Source organism: Lagopus leucura, unplaced genomic scaffold (assembly GCF_019238085.1).
Source record: "Lagopus leucura isolate 7727_CA_CO unplaced genomic scaffold, USGS_WTPT01 Super-Scaffold_100008, whole genome shotgun sequence".
NCBI classification, from domain to species: Eukaryota; Metazoa; Chordata; class Aves; order Galliformes; family Phasianidae; genus Lagopus; species Lagopus leucura.
Genome location: NW_024962265.1, coordinates 6,719,480 through 6,734,251, shown reverse-complemented (window position 1 = coordinate 6,734,251; position 14,772 = coordinate 6,719,480). Strand labels below are relative to the sequence as shown.

General features: G+C 40.4%; 1 protein-coding gene across 2 annotated transcripts; it reads right to left on the bottom strand.

The window, feature by feature from the left end:
• Positions 1-1,104: 1,104 nt before the first annotated feature.
• Positions 1,105-11,766, bottom strand: HSPA14 (heat shock protein family A (Hsp70) member 14). 2 transcript variants are annotated; one of them, XM_042872878.1, is made up of 14 exons: positions 11,682-11,766; positions 11,502-11,582; positions 11,343-11,425; positions 10,460-10,508; positions 9,662-9,755; positions 9,472-9,562; positions 8,863-8,967; positions 8,050-8,211; positions 7,463-7,618; positions 6,181-6,283; positions 4,544-4,759; positions 3,988-4,161; positions 2,885-2,955; positions 1,105-1,775 (listed from the first exon to the last, which is right to left on the bottom strand). In XM_042872878.1, the coding sequence occupies exons 1-14, from the start codon at positions 11,736-11,738 to the stop codon at positions 1,697-1,699; spliced, it is 1,521 nt and encodes a 506-aa protein (XP_042728812.1). In that variant the 5' UTR covers positions 11,739-11,766; the 3' UTR covers positions 1,105-1,696. The 2 variants fall into 2 exon arrangements, with proteins under 2 accessions (XP_042728812.1, XP_042728813.1); XM_042872879.1 differs by lacking the exon at positions 9,472-9,562 and having other exon boundaries at positions 8,863-8,908.
• Positions 11,767-14,772: the final 3,006 nt, after the last annotated feature.

Genomic DNA, 14,772 nt, shown 5'->3' with positions numbered 1-14,772 from the left:
TGCCTTCCCGTTGAGTGAAAGCAGCAAGAAAAAAAAATCTTAAGTAAACGATACCGAAAGAGCGGTGGTAGCGCACATTTCAAGCGGCTAAAAGGCACTTTTACATTAAGCTCGCTGTTCTATCACGTGCCAGGTAGAACGATCCCCACGCGCCCGCTCTTTGTCCGTTTACGGCACCACTTCAGCAGCAGCACACGGGCAAGGGGACAAAAGCCCGCCAAAGGCAGCCAGGAGGCCCCGCTCCCACACTGCCCCGACACAGTGCAGAGTCGCAGAGAGATTTCAGACGCTTTAAACAAACAAAAGCGTTCCCTCGTCACAGTACGCTTCTCAGAAGAGCTGCTCGCGGCTCAAATAGCTTTCAATTCAATCCAAAACCCCATAAGCCCCACGGAGCTGTACTGTGAAGCATAGTAAAACTTACAGCCATTAGGCACGTTCGGCCACTAGCTGGTGCTCGTCAGCCTGGTAGAAAGCCCAAAGAAAGACGCGACCGTACTGGGATAGGGGACAGCACTGCCCGACAGAACCAGGCTTCGGGTTTTCCAAGATTTCTTCTAAAAGAAAAACATCTTTAAAAGATATACTGCCGTGTTATTCACTTAAAGTTAAAAGACCACAGAGGCAGGGATATGGGAGGCAGAACTCTGAGTACTTTGGCCACAAGCATTACAAATTCAAAGCCATGTTTAGTCTGGTAAACCAGAGAGCACACAGAGATTTGTTTAGAATGCAGAGATTTTTACCTGTATAAAATTGCTTTTGTAAGATAGAATATTAAAACATACAACCCACAAGCAGGTGGTGGAGGAGCATGAGACAAAAATCTGAAAACAATAATTGAATCCAAGTTGCTTCAAGTCCAAACTGGCATTTATTTTTATTATCTATTTATGCCTGTTTCTGAGCAACTACTTGGTCACTTTCACTATGGGGCTATAAGGGCTGAACTGCAGCCTCTCTAAGCGTTAGACTGAGACCCACAAAGCCTGTAACTATACTCACCCATCCCACCTTCTTGTTATTACTCCTCTACCCAAAGTTAAGAGTATCTAGTGATATCCAACTATCTAGTGATTTAGAGATGAGAACAGTGCCACAGCATAGAGGATGACAGCATCTGGATAAAATTTTTATTAATAAACACATAAATAAGCACATATAACCCTTATACACATTTTTCCAGGTAACATGACAAAACCACCTGAAAGTAACTCCAGAAAAATCCTGCTCAAAGGGCCAGCCCAAATGGGCACAACCTCCGTGGTTTCAGGCAACATCAAGCCCACACAAGTTTTCAGTATAATTCACACAATTACTTGAGAGTGGATTTTCACATATCTAGCTCTTGTTGGTTCAGTGCTATGTGGTATACAGGTATACTCTGAAAACGTATAGGACCCGATTAGTCTAAAATCATTTTGCCAGACTACATAACATGCTTGTTGCTGAGCCACACACCTGAGATATGCCCCTTTTTTTTTTTTTTAAAGGGTGTTGATAATTCAATGCTGTTGCCTACCCTCTAGCCTGACATTCCACATCATGTTTTCCAATGCAAACAGACTTGGCGACAAATCTTTTACTTTTTATTACAGTTCTCTGTGATCCATTAAACATGTTTCAGTCATCACTTCAGGGGACAAGCCAGCAAGAGAAAAAACTAACTCCGAAAGGTGCTGCCTTTCAAATGAGATTATGATGCCACTTCAACAGTGATGACTTCACACTTTCCAGTATCTTGATCTGTGCAGGTAACATGCAAGGATCCATCCCTAAAAGAAAAATTAGAGAGGACCATCTCAGCACAGCATTTAGTATGCAAGTCCCAGAGAAACAGCAGTCTTGTGCAAATGGAAGGAAACAAGATTAGCAGAGCATGCAGGGAAGAATACGCTTATTTAAACTTCATTCCAGTTTTCTTTACTGTGTTGAGTATTTAGATACATACTTCTTATTCTCCATTAAACCTTTTGCCTCCCCCCAAATATAACAGAATTGATTCAGGAACGCAGCTTATATATTTGTATTGCTGTTTAACTAACTTAGTGCAGATTTGGAAATGCAATATTCAAAGTAGCCATACTGAAAAACGAGTAATGGCAATCAACAGATAAGTGCATCTTCCTTAAAGGACGAGGACTGCTACAGAACAGTCTTCAAACAATCTCCTTCAAAGAAATAAGACTTCCTAGAAAAAAGTTTATATCAAATCCTGTTTAATCTAGGCATAAAACAGCCACACGCAAGATTCAGACAGAAATGTGTTCTTGTGAACTTTCACTGATGCGTTTCTTTGAATACTTAAATTATTTTAAGGTTTTAATATTTTAAACTTAAATTATTTTTAAGAGTTCTCCAATTCTAAGTAATGCCTAGAAAAATATTAACATTACTTACAAGAAATGGTAAGCTCTTAAAATAATTATTAAGTTTTTACCTCACAACTACGAATATGGATCCTAAGATATATCTCTTACCAACACAAACCTCATACTCACTGCAAGACTGAAGTATTTATGTCTATTCAAATAGAATTAAATATGCTTGATCGTTAATGTAAGAAAATGAATGTATTTTGTACTCAAATAGCAAGTAGGGATTTAGTTTCCCAGCAACACCTAAAGAACTTTCTTATTATTTAGAAAAGCAGCACTGATTTCAAGAGAACCCTCAGAAGACAAACATGCTCTCATTACTTGGAATTCCACCTTTGGATATCTTTATAAACTATTACAAGTATTTCACATCAGACCAAATACTCAACTTTTTAAGACATTTTTTAAGACACCCAAAAACGTGACTGCTCTCAGGTATAGTTACACCATTTGTTAGAAGTGTGATGAAGCAAGTTAAATGGCAGAACAATAAATATTTTGTGTACCTTTTCATAGTAAGAACAGTCAATAGATCATGTAGGCCATCTTCCTTTTTATCTAAATCCTGGAGCACAATCTAGAAGGAAAAACAGAGCTTAATAAAAAAAGTATAAGATCTTTCTTGCACAGCAATCTAAAGGAAAAACAATGCACACAGTAACTGAGGTATGCAATTTATTCTGTTTAACATGTGGTATTAATATTCAACATTAAAGCACGTCCCACTAAACTGCACACACCTGTAATAAAAGTCTCCCTTTTTAAAAAAAATTAACATCTGCACGACTGTTTCAGTGTTTTTATGTTTCAGAGCCCATCAGCAAGATAGCTGGAGAACTTATATCAACTCTATACTTACTGGAGAACTTCCTTCCTCTATCCTTCAAGACCCTGTGGCAGGACCAGGGTGGAAAGAAAAAAAAGTTACCCTAAAACTCTGTCAGTTTCAGCCACAAGTCTTTTTGATGCCGTAAAAGTACACTGAAGGAAAGCTAAGATCAGTGTTTGAAACAAGCCTCTCAAGAGGCTGACTTCCAAGTGTTATCTTTTCATTTTTCATGGTGTTAATATGATTACATTTTCACTTGACCTGAACCGGTTTTAATACCAACATCCTATCTAATCTAGGAAAGTCATAAAGGAGTTACAGTACAGATACCAGCTGTTGTGTTGAGGGACATTGTTTAGTGGGAGCTATTGGTAATAGGTGAACAGTTGGACTGGATGATCTTTTAGGTCTTTTCCAACCTTGGTGATTCTATGATTCTTCATTACCTCTATTTCTAAGTAGGTACAAGAGGGACTGATTATGGTGTCCCATCCCAGACAAGTTGCATGCACCACAGTAGTGCCACACCTTAAAACCAGACAGACTTTTATAAACTCAAGAGGGAAACCTGAATTTTTTTTTTTAAAGCACTCAGTAATTCACAATATGTTTATAGAAGAACATTCAAGTACAGTTTCCAGAGAAATGCATTTCATTTTAACTTTGTAACAAGTTACAGTAGAAGTGTCGCTGCTTTTGATTTAATTTTTTACCCTCCTAGAACCACGTGATTTCCAAGTAGGCTATACTGCAAGCAGACATGCACATGTATACACTCACTTGTGCAAATTTGTTTTCTTCATTCATAGGACTTTTCCCTAACGACTCATACAGTTCAAGGCATACAGAAGAAGTGTTTCCAGGAGCATGCAAGGTGTGCTGCCTTCGAGCTGGTAATGGTGTCCCTGATGGAAACAGCACTGTGAATTTGTCAGCCCCCGTCTCATCTACACCCTTTAAAAAGAAAGAAAAACAGTTCATGCCTTTCTAAGTATTTTAGTGAACCAGAAGCTTTGTAACAGTGCTCCAAGAGAAAAGAAATGCCAGATACATTCCCTCTGCTGTATTTACCATCACAATAATTCCATTAATAAGAAGTTTCTGGAAGTGAAAAAAATCCAGCAATTAAAAGGACACAGCAACTGTTAAGGAAATAGCAAGCTCACAATCCATCTTCTTGAGAGTCTAGAGGAACTGCTCTATCAATACCAATACACAAACTGGTCAGGTGTTAAGTGGTAATTTATTAAAACAATATTATTTCTTTAACATCAATGCATAAGCAGTACTTCACAATCACTGCAGCAGTAACATTTTCAAGTAGTTTTACCCTTACCTTAAGAAGAATATCCTTGGCAGAACACTCGATAAACAATGCTTCCTCTTCTAGAGAAGGGTTTTCTTTCCCTAGTAGGATTCCTGCCTCTATTGCTGCACCGATGGGAATAACTTCATCTGGAGGTATTGAGCTCAGTAGTTCCACATTTGGGAAGATGTCTTTGATCAGCTGCTGCAGTTTTGGGATTCGAGCAGATCCACCACACAAAACTACCTGGAAGATATGACAGTGTTTTCAAATCTCTTTTCAGAAAGGAATTAACAAACAACAACAACAACAGACAGGCAACAGCCTGCAATAGAGAACCATAAACTGCTCTGGGATCCTTTAGTATCCATAGCTGTTAAAAAACAAACAAACAAACAAAAAAAAACCAACAACTCTGATGTTATCTTAGTTCTCTTCCTTTTGCATTTCAAGTGAAAGGAAATAGCTCGCAAGTTTGAAAAAGCATCTTGAAAAAGTTTCTCATAAGAAGCACTAACAAGAAGCAGCAGCATTTTAAAGTTGAGGAATCCATCATGAAGTCTGGTTAGGCTTGGAGAGACCTCTAGAGGTCCAGTCTCCTGCTCAGAGCTCATCAACAGGCAGCTATACAGATATAGATTCCAAAACCTCTCTGCAGGCCCTACTTTCATTGTCTGATTGCCCTCACACTATAACCTTCTCCTGTTTCCTCCCATCACAAGTTGTGCTGGTTGCTACTCCGTCATGCACTTACACAAATAAGTCACATTTTGTCTTACTTATGCCTTCCAACCAGGCAACTGCAGGCAACACAAAGGTCTATCCCTGAGCCTTCTAACAGCCAAGAAGGCACCTTTCTCCTGGTCCCTCTTTGAACATCTTGTGATTCAGCCTTTCTGCCGCACAAGTTTCAGTATTTCTGTGAACTACAGAAATGACCACCCAGATGCAGTTGTCAGAGTGGGAAGGAAAAACTTCTCAATACTCATGACAATGCTCCTGTTACTACACTCCAGCATGGGATTGACCTTCTATGCTGCAAAGGCAAACTGCTCTTAAACTTCTTCCACCAATTCCATGAGTAATGAGTACAGCAATATTCCCTACAGATAGTTGCCCAGCAGTTAGGATCAAGTTACTCTCTTGTACCAAAGCCAAAAGGACATCTGAAGCAACTAATAATATTTACTATTTTTTCACTTGACATATTTGACATTAAAGCACTGATTTCACATCTAATGTCTTAACAAGGAGGAACGGAGGAGAAACAGTGGCATCAAACAGACATTCAGCACCTTGTTTAAGTCATGAAAACAAGCTGAAACTTGGGCTTTCATGAAATGCCAGCTAACCCAATCCAAAATGCAGCGAAAGCAAAATCTACACACTGAACTTACAGAAAGCACTCCTCAGATCTACTGAGAGTTACACTAACACACCGAACAGAGACAAATCTCTACCATGCAGTCAGTAGGCATCAACAAAAAATAATGGACTGAATTTACCTTACACTTCAGTTTAAGTACCCTTTAAAAACCTGTGTACACATTGTTGCATTGGAGCTAAAAATGCATAAACACATCCAAAAATCACTCAGTGTGAGGAAAACAGGTCCCCTGATTTTTTTTTGTGGAGCTATAAGGCTTAACACAGACAACTATTATTACCTTATTGATATCCTCAGCTGTAAATCCAACTTGCTCCAAGAGCTTTTTAATTGCTTCTACACACTTACTAAAAAGTGAAGAACAGATAAGTTCAAATCTGGCCCTAAAAAGAAAACAAACAAACAAACACTGTGTAACGTCGTTCTTCAGCAACAAACACCCAAAACATTCTTAGAATATACTTCACTTCTCTAGCTATACCTCAATTTTATGCCATTTTTAAGCAGCCAAGATCTTATTTCCAATTTATTAATTGGAAAGAAATTACTTTTGTTAATATAGTGATAGAATAGATAGTACAGACATTAACACCTTTAGGAAATTCAGATTCATTTTTCTTTGTGTACTCTTGAAGAAAAAAAAACAAGCCTCATGAAAACAATAATAAAAAAGCAACAATATTTGAACTTAAACTTCCAGAGGCAATCAAGCTTCCTGAAGGGTAGGTACTTGTAAAATTACAAAGCAACCAGTGGTTAATTCAGGCTCTTTCAAACCTGAATAGGATCTTTCACTCCACAAAAACACAGTAAGTCAAACTGTGACGCAAGTATCATTACCCCAATCAAGCCAAATGTGCTACATAGCAGAGCTTCTCCTGCTTTGAGACACTGAGCCTGACTTCACCAGATCTAACTGCTGCTATAATGCATGCACAGCTTTGAAAAAAGAAAACTAAAGCCCAATTTCACTTTGCCAAAGCTGCTGGTGACTGAAAGAACGATAAAGAGTTACTAAACACTGCACTAAAAGATCACTCCCAAAAAGTACTTAGAGCAGGACACAGAATAAACAAGCTGATAAAAAACTTTTTTCGTGACAGCTGTCAAAAAAGACATCAAGATTTCCATGACTCCTATCATTCTAATGCTCTTTTAGCTAAGAGTCCCAAAATGCTTTTCTGTAAGAAAAAAAACACAGCAACAAAAAGAAGAATGGGGAGAAACATCTCGAGTAATTTAGTATCTGTTTGTCTTTCATCACAGACCAGACTCCAAAAATGGGATCTCCATTGACCTTTTCAGTGTATTTTTTTAATCCATTACACAAACATTTCTAGTGTTACTGCTCAGCTACTACAGATCACGGCATGACAGAATCAATATGAAAGACAGCTCAAAAGAAAAAAACAGAAGAAACCACAAGTTGACCTCCTGTCTTACATCTGTTTTCAAAAAACTAGCATTGCCAAATCCCAAAGCTTATTAACATTCTAAATACAAAACAGAAAATCTTACAGCACGCTTTCACGTAACAGTAGTAGCTTCAAGGTTTGTTTTACCTGGATACATTACAATCAAAATCCAATCCATCATACAGTGAATCTACAAAACAGTTTGCACTTCCCAACGTTGATAATGAGTGCTTCGCAACATCAGCACTGTTCATTAACTTCATCATAGCCCTGGGATTTCCTCTGATATCATGCTTACAAGACCTACATTAAAAAAAAAAAAAAAGCTGTTTAAAAAGGCAAGCATTTGAATGGCAACATTAACTTGCTGAAAAAAAAAAAATAAATAAATAAAAATAAAAATTACTCAGAGCTGTTAACATTTGTCTGTAGACATTTTAGCATTACCTACAATGACTACTGAAAATTCACAGAGAATGAGAGCATCTATTCCATTTCTAACTAAAGAACACTGTGTGGAGCCACTCCCCTTCACTCAGACATTAATATTTAGTACAAAGATTTAAGACTCTGAACTGATTCTCAGCTCCAACAGCTTACTGTTTCTTCCCTATCTTTGTGAGTAAGATGACTCAATCTGCTACATCTGACAAGTTAATATGAATTCTTTTTTTGAAAACAAGCATCAGATAATGAATGTCCTGTCAACAACATACTTGGCATTCAAAACCTACCTCTGGAATTCAGATGCTAAGTGTTGTGCTAAAGCTTCTGTGAAACACACTCCACCAATGCCATCATCTGTGTTTGTAGCAAGCACACGATATATTCCACTGTTTACCTCTATAACTGTGATAGAAAGCGATGTTCCACCCAGTTTATAAACCACCACATTGCTGTCAGGGTAAAGAAAATTGAAAGTAGCATTAATAAGCCATCTAAAATTACATTTACTTTGGCATACTGTCTAAAATCACCACTACATTGTAATGAATTGCAGGTTTTAATCAGTGCTGCCAAGAAAGTTTCATTTCAGCTGTTTGTATTTACCTATTCTATAACCACTCACTACTTGACCATATTTCCTAAAGAACAACTTACTCTGTCCTACACAGCAAGAGTCAGCAATGTTAATCCTACAACAAAACTGAGTGCTACGTTTAAGGTTATCGATCCCAATTATATGCAAAGGATTAAAAAAAAAATGCCAGTAAGGAAAGAAAGCCATCTGAAAGACACATAAGTCTTCAAGTATGTAAAGTAACCCAACTTCCCCGAGCTGGCTGTGTAAATCTACCGTAGAAGGGAAACATTTTTCTTCAAGCCAGTCAGCTCATGAAAGCATCCAGTGACAAATCTTAACGACAATGTCTTAAAAAAAGTGATAAACTGGAACAATAAAGAGGTTTTAAACACTATACATTCAAACCTTAAAATTTGGCAACACAGCACTCCCTCATTTAAGATTTCTCAGGCTAGAACGTGATTTGTTCAATCTCGATAAGTTTAAACCACAGCAGCTTAAGTTTGAGTAGTAAAATATTTACCTTTTCCCAGTGGGTGAATCTTGGCCAATTCCATAAGCCAGGAGAGCTGCAGAGGGTTCATGAATTAATCTCATAACATTAAAACCAGCAGCTGCAGCTGCTTCCCTGTGATAACACATAACAGCATTTAACTACAGTGAAATCACTAAGGTTGCACATCAAGACTTCACCAGAACTAGATACACAACCAATTCAGCACTTGGTTGTAAGCGACCAGAAAAGAAAAATACAAGAGTTCATCTGCAATCTTTTTCTTCAGTTAGCTGGATCTGCTGCAAGCTTTTTTGTCACAGAAAACACTGACCTATCAGACTTGCACGGTCCACAAAAAGAAGAGCCAACATCTTAAATGATATCCTGTTTCTCATTATATGGAAACTCCCATTCAGTTCAACTGATTGAGAATTTCATTTCACAAAGGTAAGTGCCATGAAAAGATACTATGCAGGATTTTGTTTCCTATCTTCACATTTTCCCTGTTTCAAACAGGAACCTAATGTCTTGATTGACAGCTGCAAGCTGAAGTCCAGCAGAAGAACTTCTATTGCTGATCTGTCAGAAGGTCTGCTTTAGGCATGTCAAATAACAGAGAAATCTTAATCCTCTTACCCAAGGGCATTTTTCTGGTTCTCTCCAAAATCAAATGGGACAGTGATAACAACGTCATTTACATCTGAACCCAATGCAGACTGAGCAGTTTCTGGTTATAAACACAGGCAGAACATGTTGATTAAAAGCAAAACACCAACGTATCATATCTTAAAACTATGAGGACAGCTAAAAAACTTTCCTTATATACCTTTCATTTTACTGAAAATTAGCTTTGCCACATCTTCTGGGCTAATAAGTTTATTATCTATCTCATAGTGAAGTTTTCCATTCTTCTCAACTACCTGTAAAGAAAGACAACACACCCTTGTTAGATGCAGACTTTGGTTACTACTGAAAGTATTGCTCAATTTAGCTTCTGTTCTACGTAGCTAAGGAATAAAAAAGGAGAAGCCTGTATTATCCAACAGACAGAACAGTGACATTCACAGTGCTGTAAATTTCCTTTTGCTATCAAAATGTTTTCTGTATAACACCAACTAAACTACTCACTTGCTTCTATTCAATAGAAATAAATCTATGGATATCAGCAATCAAAATCCCAAGGAAAAGCACATATCCTAAGGAAGGTATGTTCCAAAATGTTTTTTTCTCCTCAGATATTAAAGAGGCCAGGAAGTTTCTAGCAACTAGCATAGTACTGACCAAACTAAAAACTGATTAAATCAAATGGCAAAGCTTTTGTAATCATAAGATGTGTTACCCTTAGCATCATCTACCAGACCGAAGAAACACCACAATGTTATTAAAAGAACTGTTTCTCTTGATGCAGTCAAGAGATGCATGGAATTTTTCTGTTGGACTGCATCACAGCAACGCATCTCAGGAAGCGATGACATTCTCCACTATGTAAAGAGACAAACATGTTCTATACAAGAGCAAACACTTCATACACTGAGAGCTGATCACTACAGAACACAAACAGCAGAGAACAACAGCATAAACTGAAACAAGTTATTCTGAGAACAAAAAACTAAATCATACTCACTGAACATTTGCTTTCTTTAATGTATTTCTCTGCTTGGGGGTCATCAGAACTGTCAAGACAAACACAGAATAGCAAAATAAGTTGTTTCCTTGAGAGTAACTGTAAGAAATTCATATTGCTAGTGTTTCTTATAGTGTCAACATCTTATCAAGCTACATTCTACACAAAATTCCTCTTGTCATGCTGCAGATACATTCATAGAGATTTAAAGAAAAAAAAAAAAACAACAACAACAAAACAAAGTAAATGTTCTGACTGCCTCTCTCTTTCAACTACTAATAGCGTAGCCAGCAGGATTAGAGAAGTGATCATCCCTCTTATTCAGCAGTGCTGAGGCTGCATCTTGAGTACTGTCTTCAGCTTTGGGCCCCTTGCAACAAGAGAAACGTCGAGGCCCTGGACTGCGTCCAGAGAAGGGCAACTGAAGCTATGAAGGGTCTGGAGCACAAGTCTTATGGGGAGCAGCTAAGGGAACTGGGATTGTTTGGTCTGGAGAACAGGAGGCTCAGGGGAGATTCCATGGCTCCCTATAACTGCCTGAAAGGAGGCCATGGCAAGGTGGGGGTTGGCCTCCTCTTCCAGGTAACAGTGAGAGGAGAAGAGATAAAGGATTTCAGTTGTACCAGGGGAGGTTCAGGTTGGATACTGGGACAAATTTCTTCTTAGCGGTGAGGGACTGGAAACGCCCAGGGAGGTGGTGCAGTCATCAGCCAGGGATGTGCTGAGGGAAGGACAGAGGTGGCACTGAGGTGGTGGGGATCGGTCAATGGTTGCACAGGATGATCTGAGGGGTCTTTTCCAGCTTTAACGATTCAACGAATTAACCTTTAACGCTGGGGGTACCCGCCTTCCAGTGCCCGGTTAACTTCACTACATCGCTTACCTCCTCCCCAGGATCTGCTTTACTTTCACCACAGTGTTGGAAATGTTCCTTATTCTGCTCTGCTTTGCAGCCAAGCCCACAACCTGAATGAAACAAGTTAAAAAAAGAAGTAATTCCCAGACAGAGCTCCTCCCGACCCGCCGCCGAGCGCAGCCTCACCTCCTCGTTCTCTGCGAAAGCCACAACCGCAGGAGTCACTCTGTCTCCGGCATCGTTAGCGACCACATCGGCGCGGCCGTCCTGCAGAGAGAAGCATCACCGTGAGCCACCCTGCAGCGCAGCCCCGCAGCCCCGCACCCCCAGGCCGCACCGCCATCCTGCCGGCGCCGCGGGCTGCACCTTGTAGACAGCGGCACACGCGCAGGTAGCGCCCAGGTGAACGCCGATGGCCGCCATCAGCCACGCGCGTCCGCCACCCCACAATGCCCCGCGCAACCAATCCCGCTCCCCCTTCCCTTCCCAGCCACCAATCAAAGCCCGCCTTTTAAACCAATCGCGACGTAGCGCACATTTAGTCCGTCCTTCTCTGCGACCCTGCAGCTTGGGAGTGGCGTCATCGGCGGAGCGACCAATAAGAAAAATGGTGAGCGTGACGTCATTGATCATGGCAACGCGGCAGACTTTGTGTGAGGGCCGGGCCGTTTGGCGGGAAAGGGCTGCTGAGGGCGGCGCGGTACGCGGAGCCGGGAGTTAATTTAACGGCACGTAATTACAAAAACAGAAGTTGAAACGGAGAAGAATGAATGAAGTTATTTCGTACATATGCTAAGGAGGTTTTATGGCTACTTAATGAAGCACATGCAGAAAGTGTAAATATTTTTTTAGCCAAGTCTCGTCATTATCAGTGAGGCGGTCACGCTGAAGAGCTGATTCTGCACAGCCCAACCAGGCGCGGCCAACATCTGAAAGTACATCGTGCTGTCCACTTCTGCTGGAGAAATCCATCCGCACTACCACAGATTATTGTCATTATTTTTACTAATCAATGTGCTTTTTAACTCTGCCCAAAATTTAGGGAGATTTAACATTATTCAGGCAGAACTCGCCTTCTGACGTGCTGAAGTCTTACATCCTCAGCAGCAGCACTGCCCCAGTGCTTCACTTTCAGCCCCTGAAAATCCTGGCTGTTGTGTTTCTGAGGCAAAGAACCACTAAGGTTGGAAAAGGCCACTAAGAGCATGTAGTCCAACCATCAACCCATCCCGCCATGCCACTAACCACATCCCTCAGTGCCACATCTGTCTTATTTTTGAACACCTCCAGGGGTGGTGACTCCACCCCCTCCCTGGGCAGCCTTTGCCAATGCCTCACTGCCTTCTGAGGAAATTTTGCCTTATGTTGGAGAGTTTTGATGTGCTTTTTGTTTTTTGATCTCTATAACCCACATAATGTTATAAAACAGATATATTTATTACGGCGCTGGGAAGCACTGGGGATATTTTCACGATAGGTGCTTCAAAGATTACGTAATTCAGTCTTCTATATTCCCACAGGTAATGCATATTTATTAATTATGTGTTGGACAATTAACATATACAGTCCTTTATCAGGTAGTGATTTATGAGGTCTCCAGTCTTCTATTCCATGATCTCTTCTGCTGTCTAGCAACCTTTTAGCATCGTGACAGTCCAACTGACAGTCTTTTACTTCATCCAGTGGTCTTCCTCACTCATCCTCTAGAATAACTTTTTTTCACTGATGCATGCTCAGTAAGAGAATACCAATTATAAGTAAATTATAGGTGCCAAAATCATAACATTTGCTCACTTAGCACTCGGCCATTATTTCTGAACATCTGCTCCTCTTTGGATAGGGATAAGCTTGGAAAGAGGATAGAGGGGAGTACCCCCATGCCTCCCTGTTGCATCCCAACCTAATTCCAGAGTGAGACAATTTGGCATTGTGTGGAGTCCCTGGCTTCTTTGACATTTGATAAGCCTGCTGTTCTTTTGCTGAGTCTCTTATCAAAACAGAATAGCCTTGCAACATGCTTTCTGGTCTATAATACTATATACATACTATTCACAACATTTGAAAACTATTGCAATTTTGCAAATGAGAATCACATAATTCAACAACTTTATTTCTAAAATATGCTACTAAAATGTATGGTGTTTCTACTTTTTCAAATCAGCTATTTCTAAGGACAAGTTACAAAATACATTGTGCTCTACTTCATCAGATCATTTTCACTGAATTAGGGAGGGTTATGGGTCTAGCAGCTGTAAATGTTGGGTTGCTTTGTGAAAAGAGAGGAGGAGAATGTGCGTGGGCTGCAACACTTGAGCTAAAACACAGATGGAAGTCACCAAAAACCATGTTCCAGCGTGATTTTGGCGGTGTGTGTTAGTGGGTCTCTCTTGATAGATATAAGGATGTGTAAGAGGAGACTGTCTGCTCCTTTGAAGGCACCCGGCAAGTACCTTTTACAAGGCAACAAGGGATAATGAGAAGGGGAGGCAGTGATGGGAACCAACTCTGTTCAGTTACACTAATTTATTTGTTTTTGCACCCTCTCTCCTGTGTATATGCAAACTGCAAGGGTTAATTACCAGATACTGGTGAGCTCTGGATGAGGCTGGGTGAACCTCAGTGCCAGATAATGGCATGGATCTGTGCTGTAGGTCCCTGGTCTGGGTGGGATGTGTCAAGTGGGTAAGGGGCCCAGGATCTGGGCAGGATTGCTGGGCCATGCTGGTACTTGAGGTGTGTGAATGTACGAGTGCTTATGAATGTGGAGAGTGCACTGTGTGCCTGCGCTGGTGAACTTCTGTAAGCAACAGCCATAAAGAGGAAGGGGTCACACCTGCTTGTGTGTGTTTTATGTGAGTCTTGTGTGTACGTGCTACTGAAGGTAGCTCTTGGCTGGGCAGCTTTTGTGACTGGCTGTGTCACTGACCTGTGTATCTCTGGGATACGTGCTCAGCTTTGCTACTAGTTGAAACTACAGACAATTTTGTTTCCTAAGCCATAGGACTATTGCCCTTGCACTAACAGAGCTTGCTGAAGGCTGACCAAGAGCTCTGTAGCTGGAGCTTAGCTTGCAACTCTCTGTGCTCATGAGGTCATCATGGAGAACAAAAATCTTATTTCTCTTGTGCTTTCTATCCTAGTGCCACTAGCACCATTTACATGAAAAGACCGGTGATGGGATTAGAACCTAAAAGGATATATGTAACAGTGTGTGGAAAAGTGCTTGTGGCCACACTAGCAACATCACCTACACTACTAAGCACATCTACAGTTATTTTCCAGGTGTTCTTATGCCATGGATACCTCAGGACAGAAACACGGAAGTTCTGCTTATCTTAACTAAAGCAGTTAACACTCTTTCCAGTTGTAAATGAACCTGCCTGTGAGCAGCTGGAAATGCCTTATCAGCTGTTAGTAGTCAGCCAGTAGTAGTGGAGTAAAAAGAGCTGTCTGTCTG